At 37.6% G+C, this 19,398-nt stretch overlaps 1 protein-coding gene across 4 annotated transcripts in view; it reads left to right on the top strand.

Annotated features, from left to right (window-relative positions):
* SLIT2 (slit guidance ligand 2) overlaps positions 1-19,398 on the top strand; it is a 368,029-nt gene that overhangs the window by 333,585 nt on the left and 15,046 nt on the right. For all 4 annotated transcript variants that reach the window (XM_023206993.2, XM_023206991.2, XM_023206992.2 and 1 more), the window contains 4 exons: positions 3,829-3,922; positions 9,578-9,715; positions 10,293-10,533; positions 12,108-12,238. In XM_023206993.2, the coding sequence (XP_023062761.1) occupies positions 3,829-3,922; positions 9,578-9,715; positions 10,293-10,533; positions 12,108-12,238 (604 nt within the window). The remainder of the gene's footprint in view (positions 1-3,828; positions 3,923-9,577; positions 9,716-10,292; positions 10,534-12,107; positions 12,239-19,398) is intronic.

The following is a 19,398-nucleotide window of genomic DNA, read 5'->3' as shown; positions in this document are numbered from 1 at the left end:
CATCACAAAAGCAAACTCAATTGCCCTATTTTTTTATTATTTTTCTACTAACTCAGTACTAGCTCTGACTAAACTTATAGTAAAAATAAAAACCAGGTAAAAATGGCATCATGTCCTCACAATACTATGAGTTTTGGGAGAACTTTTCAATATTGGTAACTAAAACTACATTAGCTGACTAGTGTTAGTCATTTTATCTCTATTCTTCTTGGAAAACCAGTGCAGCTTTTAGCTGTCCAATTTCCTCTTACTGGTTGAGAAGGAGATACGCAGTCCAGTATTTGTCTAAGGAGCTTGCTAAGTTTCCCTTCTTATATTGAGCTCCTGAATCTCACCACTGTTGCACTATTTTGAAAGCTGTCCTTCCCTCAAGTTTGGCAGAATCCAATATAATTAAGGAAAATTAAAGAAACAGTCCAATGAATACATTTATGTTAATATTTAGTCAGAGAAAATTCACAGTAATGTTTAAAGAGAATAGCATAAGCTATGTTATTACTAATCACGAGTGAGTAATTAAGCAAAAAATTACACTAATCACTAAAGGCTGGAATGAAACCCGAGTTGATTACAGGTCAACAAAATAGAGCTCTTGCCTTAAAGCATGATTCTTCCTTTTAATAACTATTATTTGAGTATGTCAGCATACCACACTGTGGAAAAAAACAAAAGCAAATGTGGCAAGAGTTCTACTCTTAGTGATTTTACAGTCAAGGAAAGAGAATCAGATAAACACCAGTAATATAAAATGCACACATAACAGTGCAACCCTAAAACCTTACCTTATATGCTTGTAATGAATATTAAGTGACTGCATATTTATACAATGTTTAAAACTGTCTGGCATACAGTAGTAAGCATGATATAAATGCTCATTAAGTACATAAACAAATGTATACCATGTATATGCCATAAGACAGGCACAGTCAAACACGATATAAAATTAGAGATAGAGAAGAAATAGTTGAAAAGATCTGGCATGATTCTGTAAAGAAGGGGACATATAATGGATGAGAAAAGTGACAACAGAATTGTGAAAGGATGTTATTAAAGCAAAAGGAGAAACCATTAGCCCAGGCATGGAGTTAAAATAAATTCAGGAAATAGTAAACAGACCCAGGTGACATGAATGCAGGGTGGAAGATTGGTTTTTAAAGCAAGTTAGGCAGTAATTGGATGCAGAAAGTGTTTTTGTAATATTTGTTAGCATTATAAGTTTTGGTGATAATAAAAAAAATCAAACCTTTTTTTTTTTTTTTTTATTGCTCTTGTTGCCTAGGCTGGAGTGCAATGGCGCAATCTTGGCTCACTGCAACCCCCATCTCCCAGGTTAAAGCGATTCTCCTGCCTTAGCCTTCCTAGTAGCTGGGATTACCAGCGCCCACCACCACATTTGGCTAATTTTTGTATTTTTAGTAGAGACGGGGTTTTACTATGTTGGCCAGGCTGGTCTCGAACTTCTGACCTCAGGCAATCCACCTGCCTCAGCCTCCTAAGTGCTGGGATTACAGCCTTGAGCCACTGCACCTGGCCAAAATCATTTTTGAAGTCATCAACTTATCTTACTAAAGTCAGGTGTATAGCTATGTAATGGTCACAAAGAAGTATCATATACAATCTCAATAATGATTATTGCTATTTTGTGACTCTTATAGAGATAAAGAATACTTGACATTGGTGTAGTTTTTATGTTCAAGTTGGCATGCTTAGTCTAAAGCTGTTGATTAGAGATTTAACAATCTGGTTAGCTAACAGTTTCTTGGAACTTTGTCCTTGTTCACTCCTTTGGAACAATTCCTTGTAGACAAGGGTCAACTCTCAGTGTTATTTTTTAGAGATGAAATTCATTTTCTCTGTTCTTTCCCTAGCTCAAGACTTTCTCTGCTGGTAGATTGAGAACTGATTAGGAGCAGAGCCCATTACATTCATCCTTGTAGCCCCGGCCTCTAGCACAACATCATATAGTAAATCCTTATGGACTGTGACTTAGATTGGATGGATTGGGTTGGGTTGTATCAGAGTAAATAAGGAATAAAACATGTCCCTTTATTATAATTTTAAAACAATGTCTTATTTAGGCATAAAGTAAAAAGTGCATAAAATTACATTTATTATGTATCTCAAATGGTCCTTCTTTCTATCGGTTTTTACAAACTGTCTTGGAGAGATACTACTATAAACAGCCTATATCTCCATCAGATAGATTTGGTTAGAAACTGAAAGTGATTTCATCATAGTAGGCTGATAAAATATGATGAATACATTTCATCAAGGTATCCAACTTAGAGTAATACTAATTGAAATCGTAAGCCTTTAAATAAACGTGTTTAAAAATCATTCATCATGCATATGTTGCTAAAAATCTTTCAGATCCCTGAAAACTTATAGAAGCAATATATGAGACTTTTTGTGCAATTAGTTCTTTTTAAGAGACAGATAAAAACTAATATCCTACACCAGATTGATGTAATAACTAGATGAATACATTTATTAATTTGCATCCTGGGAAAAGACCCTTGAAGTCTAAATAATATGCCACATTTAGTTGTCAAGCAATGATTTCTGCCAACTAGCTGAGTATTACTTTAAAAGGATCATCATGTAACAAAGCGGTGCTGTTACAAGGTTCACACTCCTGAAATTTTTACTGATGCTGTTACAAATGACAGTTTTAGTAGTTTCCTGGAAATGAACAGCTGCCTATAGATGTGTCACTTTGTCTATTTATTGCATAGAAAACAATTCAAAAGTAGAGGTAAAGTAGAAAAGGTAAAAATAACTTAAAATGTGTTATATAAGTTAATATATATTATGTATTTGAATACCTTTCCAGTCACCTTAATACTTTCACAGCAATTGGGAAAGTCTTTTAAATGAAAATTACATTTGGTCTAATGTATCTGAAATAATAACCATGTTATTTGTATCAGAAGAAATTTTCTAAAGAAATTATCAGTCATGTGATTCAAGAAAGAGTACCTAGAATCTGCGTGGTTATGCCTTCAGCTCGCATTTGTTGACAGAAGTTCTATTTCATGAGTTAGGCGACTTTCATGGAAAAAAATATATGTTCTCTCTCTCTGGATTGAGTCTCCTTTTACTTTTTTCTTTTTATGTCAGAGGATGTGACTCTAAGAAGCATTCTGTTGAGCTGCGGCAGTGATTCATAAGAAGAAAACAAAGTGTTTTTCTTTTAGACTTTTAAAACCAGAGACTATGAAGATTTGAGAATATTTTTTTCAAACATAAAACTGTAGAATAAGCCAGGCATAAAAGGGTACATATGGAATGATTTCATTTATGTCAAGCTCCAAAACAGTCACAGCTAGCCTATGGTCTTGTCATGATAGTGATCCTCTTTGCAGGGACCCGGGGGAAGGCTTCTGGGGTGTTGGTACATGGTGTGTTTCTGGATGTGGGTGCTGGTGACCTGAGTGGGTTCAGTTTGTGAATAATCGTTAGCAATTTATTTATCCTTTGTATCTATGCTATATATCAAGAAAAAAAATCCAAAATAAACAACAGGAATGAAAAGCATTCAGATTTCCTTTTCCTAATTCCCATAGTATATTCTGAAGGGGCTTATATTAGTCACAGATCGCAATAGTCCTGTTGTCCAAAATCACAACACTACTTAGCAGCAGACCCAGAACTGGATAATGGACCATCTGGTTCCATGCCTTGTGGCTTTTGTTTTGGGTTTTTTGCTTTGTTTTGTTTTAAATCACAAGCTGCCCTAACCTCTAAGACCCATGACAGTGACACAGTCTGCTGGCAGGAAGCCTGTTGACCTTTTTCTGTGTGCTAACACTGTTTGCCATGTTGCAGGTGAGTTGTGTGAGGAGAAGCTGGACTTCTGTGCCCAGGACCTGAACCCCTGCCAGCATGACTCAAAGTGCATCCTAACTCCAAAGGGATTCAAGTAAGTCCAAAGCTGCCTTTTTGCTCAGGGTCAGAGCAGGGGACGCATTATTTTAGAAACCCTTCTCCTCCATCCTTAGCTTCAACACCTCTGCTCGGGATTAAAGGGACCCATTCACTAGTATCAATGACGTTTTTTAAATGTCCATATACAATATGGACTGTTTTTTGCTTTTTGTTTTTTTTTTTTTTTTTTTTTTTTTTTTTTGAGGCGAAGTCTCGCTCTGTCGCCCGGGCTGGAGTGCAGTGGCGCGATCTGGGCTCACTGCAAACTCCGCCTCCCGGGTTCAAGCCATTCTCTTGCCTCAGCCTTCCGAGTAGCTGGGACTACAGGCGCCCGCCGCCACGCCCGGCTACTTTTTTATATTTTTAGTAGAGACGGGGTTTTACCGTGTTAGCCAGGATGGTCTGGATCTCCTGACCTCATGATGTGCCTGCCTCGGCCACCCAAAGTGCTGGGATTACAGGCGTGAGCCACCGCGCCCAGCCCCAGACTTTTTGTTTAGTACACTAAGGAAAAATGAAAAAGTGTTTCCTTTTCATCCATGATTTTTTTTTGTGAAGTCACCTATGGCAATGATCAGCCTTTGAAAGTGCTTACTTGAATTTATTTAAAGGCCCATCTGTTGACATTTGTAATATCTTCTAGTTGCTTCATTGTCTGAAGGTAAGTCTGTGGTAAAATAGAGAATTTGATTTTAATGTAATTGAAGATGTTACGGTCTGAAACAATAATTTGACTATCCAAGGGGAGAAAGATAGAGTGACCATATATCTCAGGCTGCTCCAGGGAGTCCCAGGCTATGCCTGCGATGATCGCTGTAATTACTGATAGTGCCTCTTCCAACTTAAATGTTTTTTGCATGGGGTGACAAAGCATTGTAATCCCGCTAAGCGTACTCCCTCAAGTGAACACAGAACTTCAAAAATCACTTCTTTTTGCCTCCCCGGCAATATTCCTGAAATATGTTTGCTATCGAATTATGTGATTTCTTTGCCACCATCCAGAAATATTGTAAGGGTCTTTCAACAGCACTTCTCTTGTTAGAGCTGGCAGTAGTTAGAGATCATCTAGTCCAAATTCTTCATTTAAACATGAGGAAACCATGGCCCAGAGAGGTTAGTTGACTGTCCAGAGATCTTAAGATTATTTATTGGCAGAGCTAGAGCTAGGATTTATACTTTCCAGTTGGGTGATTTTTTTACTATGTGTTACCTATAAGAAGTTTTAGAGTTTATCAACATTACAGCTGGTATTGTATAGCAAATAGGCTGGATTCTTAGGAATTACACAGTCGGGTACAGGGGGTGAGCTGTGCTTTCATCGGACAGCTAGCAAACAGCATTATTTGTTCCTTCAAGCAATACTTATTGAGTGCCTGCCATGGCCAGAGTATATGGTAATAATACCATCTTATGATTTTGTAGTCCTTTATAGCTATTCACCTTCACTTATTTCATCTTCTTAGTGAAATGACCCAAGCTCAATTGCCATAGAATTCAGAGAATTAACAATTACACAGGTCAGGATGAATTTTACAAGAGAAGATGGGATTTGAGCTGGATTGCTAAGATCTTTATACTTACCAAACAGATCATCAGATATTTTAAGTTGAGTGGGAGATTGGGGTCAGAATCACCAGATCTCCACTGCTTTTCAAATATCAATCTAATTAAATATTTATTCTCAAGCTTTCTTTTCACAGTGTGGTTTTGCTTTAATTTGGTTTAAAATCCAAACATTAGAATATGTAGGTATACTTGTAGCACCTGCTAATTCCCTACAATGTCCTTTTGTAAAAGGAAAAAATAAATTTAATTCTATTTTGCATTGTATTTTAGTTTACAACCCTAGGCAAAAACCCAGTGTTATTCCATTTTCACTTTATACAAAACTTTACAATATATTTTATTCAACCAAACACTGTAGGTAAGTTGTTTTTAGTCTTCCTATCAATGATACACTCACAATTTAATTTGGCAGATTGAAAACACATCACTTACATAATAAATATCATTTCTTAGAGAAATTAGCTAGTAAGGAAAGTTTTCCAGAACTGCTCATCTGCTGAGCAGATTTCACAGCACTTTGTGCATTGTAAGTATAAGATAAAGTATTAGTAAGACTTAATTGAAACCATTAAAAGAAAGTGAGTTTGTCTGCAAAAAGACTAATCCTTAATTAAATATCTACTCTCACTATCAAATAGATTAGACACCCTTAAAAGTGCATTTTGCTGCATTATGGACTAACTAATTTGGAAACCCACTGTTTTCAGTTGTAATTTGCGAGCTCATTTCATAGCTGTGTATATGTAGGTTAGCAGAAAACAGGTTAAGTCAGTGTGTGTGCTGTTACTCCCGACTTATAAATGATTGCACATTGTGGGAAAGGTAGCTGCAGAAAGAAAATAGACTTAAAAATCAAATGATGTGAAGCTGCTAAAGAAAATGTCTAGTGACAAATGTTGTTTAGACAAGTTATACTATGTTACTTCAACTTCATTTTCTTATTACTAAGCTAACAGAGCTGGTTTTACTTTTATTGCTTTATTATATACCTCATAAATCTCCCAAATTGCTTTGAGATATTTTTAGACTATGATATGCCATAACCGGTATTTTCAAACATGCACCTTACATAGCCAGCCATGGGCTTCTAAACAGTGTATTTTGTATTCTTTGCTTCTTCCTCCTTGTCAGATAATAGAGTTGAAGGAATGTGATAGGTTTTATTGATAATACAAACTAAGGAATTCTTATTTAAATTTTGTCTTTCTGTTTTGAAACTCAGTCTGAGGAGCAAAAGAAAGACAAAAATGTTGGGCATAATGTAACTCCAAGCTCTAATGGTCTTGAAAAGTAGTATTTGGAGAGAAGAGAATATAAAATAGCTCTTAGACAGCCACTATGGTGGATGTGTGGTTCTCTTATCTTTCACTTTGATTTCTTTTTTCAGATAAATAATTCAGAGTGTTTCAAAGCATTTCTTCTTTCTTTTAATGCTTGGCACTTCAACAGCTCTGCTCACATTAACATTGATGGAAGTTCTCTTCTCGGGCCTTGTCCATCTCTTTGAGAATGTATATGGCCACTTAGAGTCCATTTAACTTCAGACTTGTTGTTTACTTTGCTTTGTTATGATTTAGCATTAAAACCAACTGGCTGCAAAGCAAGCATGCTTATGCAGTGAGCTCATTTTATTTCTTAATTCATACATGCAGAGCTGAAAGTCTGTTTGCTACTCTTAGAGGCTATATACTCCCATTTGTTTTAATTCATCCGCTCTCCAGCAACTCTCCAATCCTGATTTTGCATTTTCAGACAAAACCTTTGGCATTCAGTAATGCCACATTCCCTTGGGTGGTTTTAATTAACCTTATTTCAAATCCTAATAGCTTTGAAATAGAAAAGTGGATAATTAATACAGACTAAACCATAAAAACTTTTATAGAATTATAAAGATGTATATAGAGAATTATTTTAAAAACCAGCCATTTATAGAACATGCATTATATATAAAAACTATACTAATTAATTTACAGATAGTTGCATTTAATCTTAAATAAACCTGTGAGGTGGAATTATATACATGTTAAAGATGAGGAAGAGAACACTTACAGAGATTAAGTAATTTAGTCAATATTATATACACTTTATGCTAAGTGAAATAAGCCAGACATAGTAAGACAAATACCGGATGATCTCACTTATATGTGGAATTTTAAAAAGTCAAACTTATAGAAAAAGAGAGTAGAAGGGTGGTTACCAGGAATTGGGGTAGAGAAAATGGGAAGATGTTGGTCAGTGGTACAAATTTTCAGTTACAAGATGAGTAAGTTCTAGAAACCTAATATCACAGCATGGTCACTATAGTTAATAATACTGTATTATATACTTGAAATTTGCCCAGAGAGCAGATCTGAAATACTTTCACCACAAAATAAAAAGGGTAACTATGGGAGGTGATGGATATGTTAATTAGCTTGACTGTGGTAATTATTTCACAATGTATGTATGTATAAAACATCACCAGGTACATCTTTAAAATATAAAGATTTTATTTTTCAGTTATACCTCAATAAATCTGGAATAAAATAAAGTTTGTAAGGTACAATTAAGAATGAAGCCAGGGTACAAATGCAGTTCTGTAAAGCCTGAATTCTGCAAAGCCTGAATTCTGCAGAGCTAAGTTTCGGTTTTCTCATATATACACACACACATATATATATATATATATATACTCATATATATACACATATACATACACATATACTGTATATATGAGGAAACTGTAACTTGGCTGTGAAGAATTCAGGCTTTGCAGTTATGTATATATATGTATATGTATGTGTGTGTGTATATATATATATAGATACAGTCAGTGAACCCTCTCTTAAATCAAAAACACTCTTGGAAGCCAATGTGTAAGCCTAATAAATCACAACAGGAGAGTGTTGAGGAAAAGGTGGAGGGTAGAGGGAGGCTTCCAGAAGTCCCCTCCTCATTGATGGCCATACCTGTAGGGATTCCATGGTCCCCTATAGGTCCACAATGCAGTTTGAAAACTGCTGCACGTGCCACACTGCCTTTCTCCATGCAGCTATAAAGTCCTGCATCCTTGGTATCATAACTAGAGATCCCAGTGGTCAGCACTGGAGAAGTACAGGTTTAAAGGGAGCCTCTGGAATTAATTATCCAACAGCATAGTGCAGTGGTTAGAGATACAAGCTTTCTTGTCAGATTGTTTGAGTTTGATTCCTGGCTGTGGCACTTAGAAGTTGAGTGCTTGGGGGCAAAGTGCTTCACCTCTTTGTTCCTTAGTCTCCTCACCTGTAGAGCGGATGCAATAATACCACCAATGTCACAGGACTGTGGAGAGGATTCAGTGAATCCATAGATGCCACATGGTTAGAGCAGGGCCAGAGGAAGTGCTCGGTGAATGTCAGCTGTATTATTACTCCTGGTTCTTCACCTTCAATGCAGCCAAGACCCTTTACCACCATGGTGAACAGGCTGAAAACTGTCCATGGGATCGGCCCCGTGAATTTTCTACCAGTTCTTCTGTCCTAACCCATTATATCAGTCCTGTTCTTCCATAATGAGTATCTGGATTCATCATGAATTAGGGTATTTAATATTAATATATTTGCTTTTCTTAAAGTAATACCTTGTTCTGATGTATCTAGTCTCTACTGTAAAATTAAACATGTTTATCATGTTTTAAAATATGTTTAATATTCCAGTACATTTTACAACATAGCACTTTTATAATCTCAATGAGCAAATGAATTAGGCCAAACTGAAAATATAAGGCACCGTAAGCAAACAAAATGGGGAGAAAGAAAGGATGGAAGAGGGAGGAGAGGGAGTGGGAGGGAGTGACCCTGCTACAATTATCCTGTTGTTATTTGGACTGTGGATATTCACTATCATCAAGGAGATAAAAATCACTATTTCTCTGGTAGATCACAGTGATAGAACATGGAATATACTGCAGAACAGTTCAATTTTCTAGGTATCCATTAACGTGGGGGATCTATGAGCCTATTCTAAATAAGTATTTTAAAGATGGTGTCATGTGTCTAGATAAAATGCATTGTTTACTTATTTTGGCTCAGTTGGGTTTGAAACCATTACCTGCTTGTTCCAACAGATGTGACTGCACACCAGGGTACATAGGTGAGCACTGCGACATTGATTTTGATGACTGCCAAGACAACAAGTGTAAAAACGGAGCCCACTGCACGGATGCAGTGAACGGCTATACGTGCATATGCCCCGAAGGTTACAGGTAAAAGCAGAAATGAGTAAGACCTAGTGTTCAGTAAGACCTAGCACAACAGGGTGACTATAGTCAGTAATAGTGTAATTGTACATCTTAAAATAACTAAAAGAGTATAACTGGATTGTTTGTAACACAAGGATAAATACTTGAGGGGATGGATACCCCGTTTTACATGATGTGATTATTATACATTACATGCCTGTATCAAAATACCTCATGTACCCCATAAATATATACACTTACTAGGTACCCACAAAAATTAAAATAAAAAAAATTTAAGACAAAAAAAGTAGAAGTTATAGAAGCAAAGAGTAGAGTGAGGATTACCAGGGAGGAGGACAGAGGGATGGTATTTGGGGAGATGTTGGTCAAAGGGTCCAAAGAGTCATTTAGACAGGATGAGTAAGTTTGGAATATCTATTGTACAGCATAGTGATGATTTTGATTAATAGTTAAGAATACTTGAAAACTGGAAAAACAAGGAAGTGCACATATATAGTATACAGTTAGGTCATACAGCTCTCAATTCAGATTGGCAATTAAGTAAAATTGTATTAACATATATTTTTTTCTCATTCTTCAGTGGCTTGTTCTGTGAGTTTTCACCGCCCATGGTCCTCCCTCGTACCAGCCCCTGTGATAATTTTGATTGTCAGAATGGAGCTCAGTGCATCGTCAGAATAAATGAGCCAATATGTCAGTGTTTGCCTGGCTATCAGGGAGAAAAGTGTGAAAAATTGGTCAGTGTGAATTTTATAAACAAAGAGTCTTATCTTCAGATTCCTTCGGCCAAGGTTCGGCCTCAGACGAACATCACGCTTCAGGTAAGAGATCTCTCTCTATAGAGAGTTGATCTGATCTTAAAATTCAACTTCAGAGAATAAACATTTGTGGTAGCTTGTGAATGATTGACAGTATATCTTAAATAGACAGTTAAAAACAGAAAATGCTCCTTGTGTGGACAGCGTAATTATTCTCTTCAACATTTGTATTTTCAAGACAAAATGAAAACCAAATATTTTTATTGATTCATTACTTGATAAGCAGACAGTAAAAAAAAAAAAAAAAAAATGTCTCTTTGTTTTGTGCTCAGATAAGAACATTTTATTCGTTTGCTTTTATGACTCTGCAGTTCAGCCTGTGCACAGGCAGAGGCTTTTCCTAGGAAATCTGCAGCTAGGAAGGGTGCAGTCAAGAAAGAACACCTGGATTCAACCGCCAGCACCTTTTTTTGGGGGGGGGCTGGAGTCTTGCTCTGTCACCCAGGCTGGAGTTCAGTGGCATGATATCGGCTCTCTGCAACCTCCGTCTCCCAGGTTCAAGCAATTCTCCTGCCTCAGCCTCCCGAGTAGCTGGGATGACAGGCATGTGCCACCATGTCTGGCTAATTTTTTTGTATTTTTAGTAGAGACAGAGTTTCACCGTGTCGGCCAGGATGGTCTCAAACTTCTAAACTCATGTGATCTACCCACCTCAGCCTCCCAAAGTGCTGGGATTACAGGCGTGAGCCACCACACTTGGCCAACCAGCACCTTTTAACTCTTCACCCAGAACTTTGAAGACTTGACATGAAATTAACAAACTCAAATTTTAAGTCTATCCACCAACTCACTGTGTACCTTTGAGCAAGAAGCTGCACTAGATTAAGGATAATAAATATAGTGTACATGGGACAAATTAGGTCTACATATTTGTTTTATCTGATAAGCAAAATCATTTAATATGTTTTCAATTCAAATAACTTTAGTCAGCTTCCTGTAAATGCCACCCCTGTTTTGGTTTACCCTGATACTCTAGTGAGGGACAGGGGGTCCTTCTGAAGTCAGGAAGAAGAGAATCCTGGAAGGCCTGAGTCCCTACCTTCCAGTGTTTGCCACCAAATTGTTTTGAGAACCACACAGTGATGTTGAGGCTTAAGTCTTAACTTACCTAATTAATCCTTTAAAAGCCAAAATGGGCCAAAGAGCAGGATAAAAACAAAGATTTCCCCCTCCACATGGCATAACTGTGAAAAATTTGTGTTTTTTTTAATATGGGATATAAAAATCCGTCTTCGACAAGGTAGTCATTATTCACAGATGCTATAAATAAAGCTTATAACAGGAGCAAAAGGAGTGGTTTAGCAAAAATCTCCAGCAAAGAAAGTTCTAAGCACATCCAACATGTTTACTTGAGGGTTTCTTCTTGTTCTTTTTAAGTTTCTTTATGGATTTATTTGCAACAAAGCAATTTAAGAACAAGTCACCTTTCAAGTAATAATTTCAGCATTATTTTCTCATAGCCATCCGGAAAACATAAACCAGAGTAAAACCTCTTCACCTCACTTAGCAGTCTCTTTCTGATGAAATACGTCTGATTGCCTACACATCCTAGTAATGCCAGGGTTACTTTCTACTAGATTGCCACAGATGAAGACAGCGGCATCCTCCTGTATAAGGGTGACAAGGACCATATCGCGGTAGAACTCTATCGGGGGCGTGTTCGTGCCAGCTACGACACCGGCTCCCACCCGGCTTCTGCCATTTACAGGTGAAGATCTCTCAGTTACGGGTAAAGGTGAAAAAAAATTGCTTAATGAAGAACTGCGTCTCCTGTATTATTTTGTGATGGGGAGGAGAGAGACTAAGTTGGCTCCAGCAGGTCTTAGGATGAGGGTATTAGTGAGAAACCTGGCAGGAACGGAGGGCATGCTCAAACTGGAGAGTTTGAGGAGGGATTTGTAAGGGGACTGCTATGTCCAAAGAGGGGGGATGCAGGGAGGTGTTGCTACCCATCCGCCTGAAGGATCAAGAGGAGGGAGCGGTTATGGAAACTCACACTCTGTAAAGGCTTTGTAGAGAGGCTTGCCTGCCAGAAGCTGGGACCTTTACTAGAGGTTTGCAGTAAGCTCCCATGGAAACAACCAGCTTTTGAAATACACAACCTCACTCTCTCTCCTCCCAACAATCGCCCGTCTGTGTTCCCCACTGGCCACACTGCGTGCCAGGAAAGAAGGAATCTATAGACTCTAGTAATGTAGCTTGCACATAAGTCTCCCAGGACTCAGTGTTGGGTAAAGAAAGTTGGAAGGGAGGTCCAGAGAATCAAATGAAGATATCCAGCACTGTGAGTGACTTCAGGCTGCCATTCATACCTCACAGGTTTATTGAGCACTTACTACGTGCCGGACCTATCCCGAGCTTTAAGGAACAAAGCCCCGGCTCATTTGGAACTTACACAGAATAAGCAAATGGATTCATACAGTGTTGTCATAGGGAATCTTGACCATTCATTGTGGAAGTTTTCTAGTGATTAATGATATTCATAATATACTGGAGATGTGAAATGGGTGGTGGTCGTGGGGTATAGTTTTTAGTCCTTATTGCATGAGACTAACTATCAGAGCCCCTCTGTTGGAACCCAACACCAATTCCCTAACATCCTGCAGACTATTTAGCTAGTTAATTTTTTTACATGTAGAAATTCACCCTTTAGAGAAGGGGTCACAAACTCCTAAGTAGTCAGTTTTTCCAGGTAAGTATCATAAATGATTAAACAGGTCAAGTGCAAGAAAATAGTATGCTCTCACCCTTTTATTCTGTAAAAGATCTAATTTTTTACATAAGTATTATTTTATTATAGCCTTGATGTTGGCAATATAAAATAAGTGGTTGTGACTGGAATGAACCAATAGTAAATATTTGTCAAAACAGGATTGCATCTACTCAGTTCTCCGTGGGGAAAATACGGACTTAGGTTTTGCCAGACTCTTGGTTTTTCAGGAAAAAGGCAGAAATCTGGGGGGGTTTTAATATAAATTTTCTCTCCTTTAGATATCCGTGTGCATTTTTAATACTACATATGATGAACAAAACATATCTGTAGGTCAAGCACACTTGGCAACAAATAAATAGGCATTGATTATGACATAAAGTGGAGACACTGGCCTGCATGTTATTGGTACTCTCATATGTATCAATGTGCTTCAAAAGACTTCACATCTTATTTGATGCTTCATAGTAGTTCTGGGAAAGTACATGCCACTTGTAGCCATGAATGGAATTTAATATCCACCACTTGTGAATATTTGGAGCATGGAAACAAACACATAATTGTTGATTTCCAAGTTGAATACAATACTTATTTTATCTCCAAATGGTGATGAATTAGTGCCAAGATTTTAGATGTTATGAGGCCTTAAATTTTCTTGCCTCAATGTGTTTCGGCTCATAGAAAGATTTCAGAAATTTGTGGTTCATTGTTTTATTTATTTTTTAGTTTATTTTATGTAATGCTGCAGCACAGAACTCTCAGAAGCCATAGTAAAGGTTTTTGGTTTGGCTTATTAAAGCTAGCATTCATATCACATATGCCAAAATATTTCTAAATACTTTGTAGAAGCCCAAGTGATTACATCCAAACAAGGACCTACCATCACGAGTGTTTTTGAGTTTATGCTCATTGCCATTTCACCTAATAAAGAATGGAGTGTATCTTATGACATTTATCAAAGGACTGTTATGTTGCATATTCTTTATTAGGAGCTGCAAGCCTATGTTTCTGCTGGCAGATCATCTAATAGAGATACAAAATGTGAGGCCTAGAGCAAATATAGCTTTAATTTAATTATTGCCTTTTGGCTTATGACCAAAAAATTTTCTTGATTTTTCCAATCAAGAAAAGCTATGACCTTATTTTTTAATAAAAGAGGCAACAATTACCAAGAATTCAGATATATAGATATGTATATTAATATATTAAATATAGAATGTTATGTTTACATTAAGACAATTAACATAAGAAAAAAAAGGAGGAAAGGAAGGAAGCAATGAGAAAAAAGAAGGAAGACAGGAAGGAAATGTAAGGAAGAACAAGAATCGAAGGAGATAAATATTAGCACTTATAATTTCATGTATTTGCACAAAGAAAAACTAGACATAGACAAGAAGAAATAGAAACAAGACTTCTGCATGAATACCATTTTATATCCATTTGATTGCTGAGCCATTTCGATGTCATTACCACTCAAAAATCAAATTGAAATAATAGAAATAGCAGCTGCTCTGGAGATAGTCTGGCTTGATTCAAGTCCGGCTCTGTTATCAACTAACTGTGCGTCTTAGACAGATTGCTTCAGCTCCCTGGGCCTCATCTGGCAAATGGGGATAACAAATTATAGTTTCCTTTTTGTGAGATTACGGTAACAATTGTATGACATGATAAATGTGAAATATTTGCAGTGATGTTTGGTAAACCATAAACAATGATGGCTACTGGTATCACAAATTCAGGATGTTCAAAACTGAGTTTATTTCATTTGCTTCACCCAAACCTGTGTTCCCATCGCATTCCTGCTGTCATTGAAAGGCATCACAGGTGCAATGGATCTACTCTTAATCCTCTCCTTTCCTTTACCTTCAATTTGCAGTTTTTCCTAACTCTTAACTCTGATACGGCTAATTTTTTGACCTTTTCTCAAATGCCAGAAAATGCCAAGCAAGGTAACCTCTGTCCTGGGCCAGGCCTTTACTACAATGTAAAATCTTTGATGAAAGATAGTACTTCTCCATCCCCTGTAGTAAAATCTATCAGTAACAGTGTTGCAATCAGCTGTCCCGTAAGTGGCTAATAAATATTCTGTCTGGGTGAAGTACATTTTCAAATTTTGATTTGTTTCCACTTGAGTTCAGTTTTATTGTCATAATTCTATGTTACATAAAATTTACTTTGGTAAAACATTGTTTTCTAAATTTTGCATTATTTAATATATTATTGGGTCTTGCACTTCGAAATAATTTTTACCTCAGGTGCATCATTTCTTTTTTTTTTTTTTTTTTTTTTTTTTTGAGACAGAGTCTCGCTCTATCGCCCAGGCTGGAGTGCAGTGGCCGGATCTCAGCTCACTGCAAGCTCTGCCTCCCGGGTTCACGCCATTCTCCCACGTCAGCCTCCCAAGTAGCTGGGACTACAGGCGCCCGCCACCTTGCCTGGCTAGTTTTTTGTATTTTTTTTTAGTAGAGACGGGGTTTCACCGTGTTAGCCAGGATGGTCTCAATCTCCTGACCTTGTGATCCGCCTGTCTCGGCCTCCCAAAGTGCTGGGATTACAGGCTTGAGCCACCGCGCCCGGCCTGGTGCATCATTTCAATTGCCTGGTTAATTCTCCACACTGAAGAAAATTGATTTTATTTTAGCAAAATGAAATCTGATAAAATGAGGGGAAAGTAATAATATATTGTTATTATTTCCATAGGATATTTTTGGTTAAAAAACTATTTTATATGTCAACTGTTGTTTCACATAAATCAGTATAAACACAATTATTTTATGAAATTATGTCTAGACTGGTCATTTGTTGCCCTTCAAAAAGACTTTCTTTTAATCTAGATAAGGGGAAACATTTTTTACAAAAGTTATTAGTAAAAAATATGTGCTTCTTTCTTTAAATTCAAACTAATGTCATTTTTCCAAACCAGACAGCCTCTTTGAAAACACAGCCAACTATGTTCAAAGTTAAAAGACAGTAGTTAACATAGCTTGAAGTGTGTTTAAGAAAACTCAAGATGTAGTAATTATTCTTTTAGCAGTAGAAATAGAGTAGTATGCACATTTTCTCATCTTATCTCTTACATCCGAATAGAAGATCATGGCTTTTTGTAGACATACCTGCTGTTAACAGCATCAAGCATACAGGCAGTAGTGTAGAATGGTTGTTTTCAAAAGTCTGCATTGGAATCACCTGAAAGATACATTAAAATACAGGTTGTTGGGCACCACCCCTAGTTTCTGATTCTGTAGGTCTTAGCTAGGCTCGAAATTTTGCATTTTTGACAAGTTTCCAGGAGATCCTGTATTCCAGGGACTACACTTTGAGAACCCCTCGTGTAAAAGGAATACATACTTCGCGAGCTGATTGTCTGCATCTCTTCCCGTATCCAAGTTCTACAACATCATGCTTGATGCTCACAATGAAATCAGCCGTGTTGGGAGTATTCCCACCACAAAAATCAGCAACGCCTACAAATCCAGGTTTTTGTTCTTGTTTTTTTTTTTTTTTTTTTTTAACAGTACCAGCTGTTAAACATTTGCCAACAACCTACTGCCTAAAGGGCTGTAACCAGCAACATAGATGAAATTAGCTGCCTAACAAGGGAATGGATTTGGAGTATGGGGCACGGGCCTAATCTTTACAGCACTTAGAGAATGGCATAAAGAGGGACTTAGTAATTGTGTTAGTCCATTTTCACACTGCCGATAAAGACATACCCAAGACTGGGTAATTTATAAAGAAAAAGAGGTTTGATAGACTCACAGTTTCACATGGTGGGGAGGCCTCACAATCATAGCAGAAGGCGAAAGGAATGGCTTACATGTCTTACATGGTGGCAGACAAGAGAGAATTGAGAACAAAGCAAAAGGGGAAAACTCCAATAAAACCATCACATCTCGTGAGACTCACTCACTACCATGATAGCAGTATGGGGAAAACCACCCCCATAATTCACTTATATCCCACTGGGTCCCTCCCACAACACGGGGAATTATGGGGACTACAATTCAAGATGAGATTTGGGTGGGGACACAGCCAAACCATGTCAGTAATAGTGCCATGAATAAATGGAAAAATGAATAGCAGCCTTAATTTAAGCGGTAGGTTCTCAGACAGGGCTGGAGTATTAAATTTTTATTCTCAAGTAGGCTAATAATTTGCTGTCTTTCAAAGTGACTATCTTTTCATCTAGAAAAACAAACTTTTTTTAAACGAAAGTTATTATTGAAAAATATATGCTTCTTTTTTTAGATTCAAATTAATGTCATTTTCCAAACCAGGCAGCGTCTTTGGAAACATAGCTAACTGCTGTTTAAAAATAAGAAAATCAGATGAACCACCTTACCGGTGTACAAGTTTTCATATTTAGGCAACCTGCTTAAATTCAGGGGACTTTCTCTTACCTACTGTTACATTTGGTTGGCTACGTACACTCTGGACTGTGCAGTTTATGGGCTTACATTTCAACAAAAATACAAAAGAAACTCAACAAAGATTATCTCTGTATCTGAGAAGCTCAGTCTCACTGGAGAGACAGACAGTAGACAGAATCGATATGGTATTCTTGTTTCCAAGATGTTTAGTCAGCCATTCTTGATATGCCATATGTAAAGATCCCCCTGTTTAACTAGTTTATAACCTTGGGCAAATTGCTTCGTTTCTTTGTGCTTCATTTTTGTTATCTCAATACATGCAATTACATCTGCTTTTCATGTTTGGTTATGAGAATTGAATGAATGTAAAGCACCTGGCATCATGAATGTAAAGCACCTGGCATCGTGCTTGGCACAGAGTCAGCTCATAATAGTGAGTAGTGCTGATGACTCATGGATACTCTTCCTGCTCAGATATCTGGATACAGAAGAATAAATACCCAAGTGGAAATTGTATAGCCTGACATCTCAGTCTACAGTATGTTCAAGTTTAGAGAAGCCTTTCTAGTTTAGAGAATTTTATTCATATTAATCTGTTTTAAAAGTACTGATTAAAATATTACTTGAAAAACTATTTTCTAAAGCTTTCTTTTGAAAAATTCTTGTAGCTTTTTTTTTTTTTTTTGAGACAGAGTCTCGCTCTGTCGCCCAGGCTGGAGTGCAGTGGGTGATCTCGGCTCACTGCAAGCGCCGCCTCCCGGGTTCACGCCATTGTCCTGCCTCAGCCTCCCGAGTAGCTGGGACTACAGGTGCCCACCACCACGCCTGGCTATTTTTTGTATTTTTAGTAGAGACAGAGTTTCACCACGTTAGCCAGGATAGTCTCCATCTCCTGACCTCGTGATCCGCCCGCCTCAGCCTCTCAAAGTGCTGGGATTACAGGCTTGAGCCACCGCGCCCGGCCTTCATGGGTATCTTTAATCTCATTTGGCTTCCCATTCCTTTTGACTAAAGAGATATGCAAGAATATTTCTTAGCATCACTCTCACTTCACAGGTAAAGTATCATCAGGCCACAGATACCAAAATGAGATGACCAGTTGAGTTTATTTGGTTTCCAGTTCCTATTCCAAAACATGGAATATCCCACTAGATACTTTAATTTTAATTTTTTTTTGAAATGGAATCTTGCTCTGTCGCCCAGGCTAGAGAGCAGTGGCACAATCTCGGCTTACTGCAACCTCCACCTCCCAGGTTCAAGCAATTCTCCTGTCTCAGCCTCCAGAGTAGCTGGACACACAGGTGTGTGCCACCATGCCCAGCTACTTTTTGTATTTTTACTAGAGACGGGGTTTCACCATCTTGGCCAGGCTGGACTGGAACTCCTGACCTCATGATACACCGGCCTTGGCCTCCCAAAGTGCTGGAATTACAGGCATGAGCCACTGCACCCAGCCCAGATACTTTAAAATTTTAAGGCAAGAAGTTGAAGCACATATAAGGAAAAACAATCTGTTTGTTAAACTACAGAAATACATTATGTTTATCATTGTTGATGTGTTGTGTGTAAGTAAAGTAGAGAAAGAAAATCAGAGACATTTTAAAACCCCTCTTCTAAGTCCCAAAGTTCTGCATTATTTTTCTGCAGCAGACCACAGACAGTGGGGTGACTGCTTTGTTTTCATGTATCCACTTCCAGTATATAAATTCAAGAAAACGAATCTCAGGAAATAGGTGAGCATAGTAAAACTAAACCTCATAGTAATAGTAATATCTGCAATTCAAATTC

This window comes from Piliocolobus tephrosceles, chromosome 3, assembly GCF_002776525.5.
Source record: "Piliocolobus tephrosceles isolate RC106 chromosome 3, ASM277652v3, whole genome shotgun sequence".
Taxonomy (NCBI): Eukaryota; Metazoa; Chordata; class Mammalia; order Primates; family Cercopithecidae; genus Piliocolobus; species Piliocolobus tephrosceles.
This window is presented reverse-complemented; position numbering and strand designations above follow the sequence as displayed.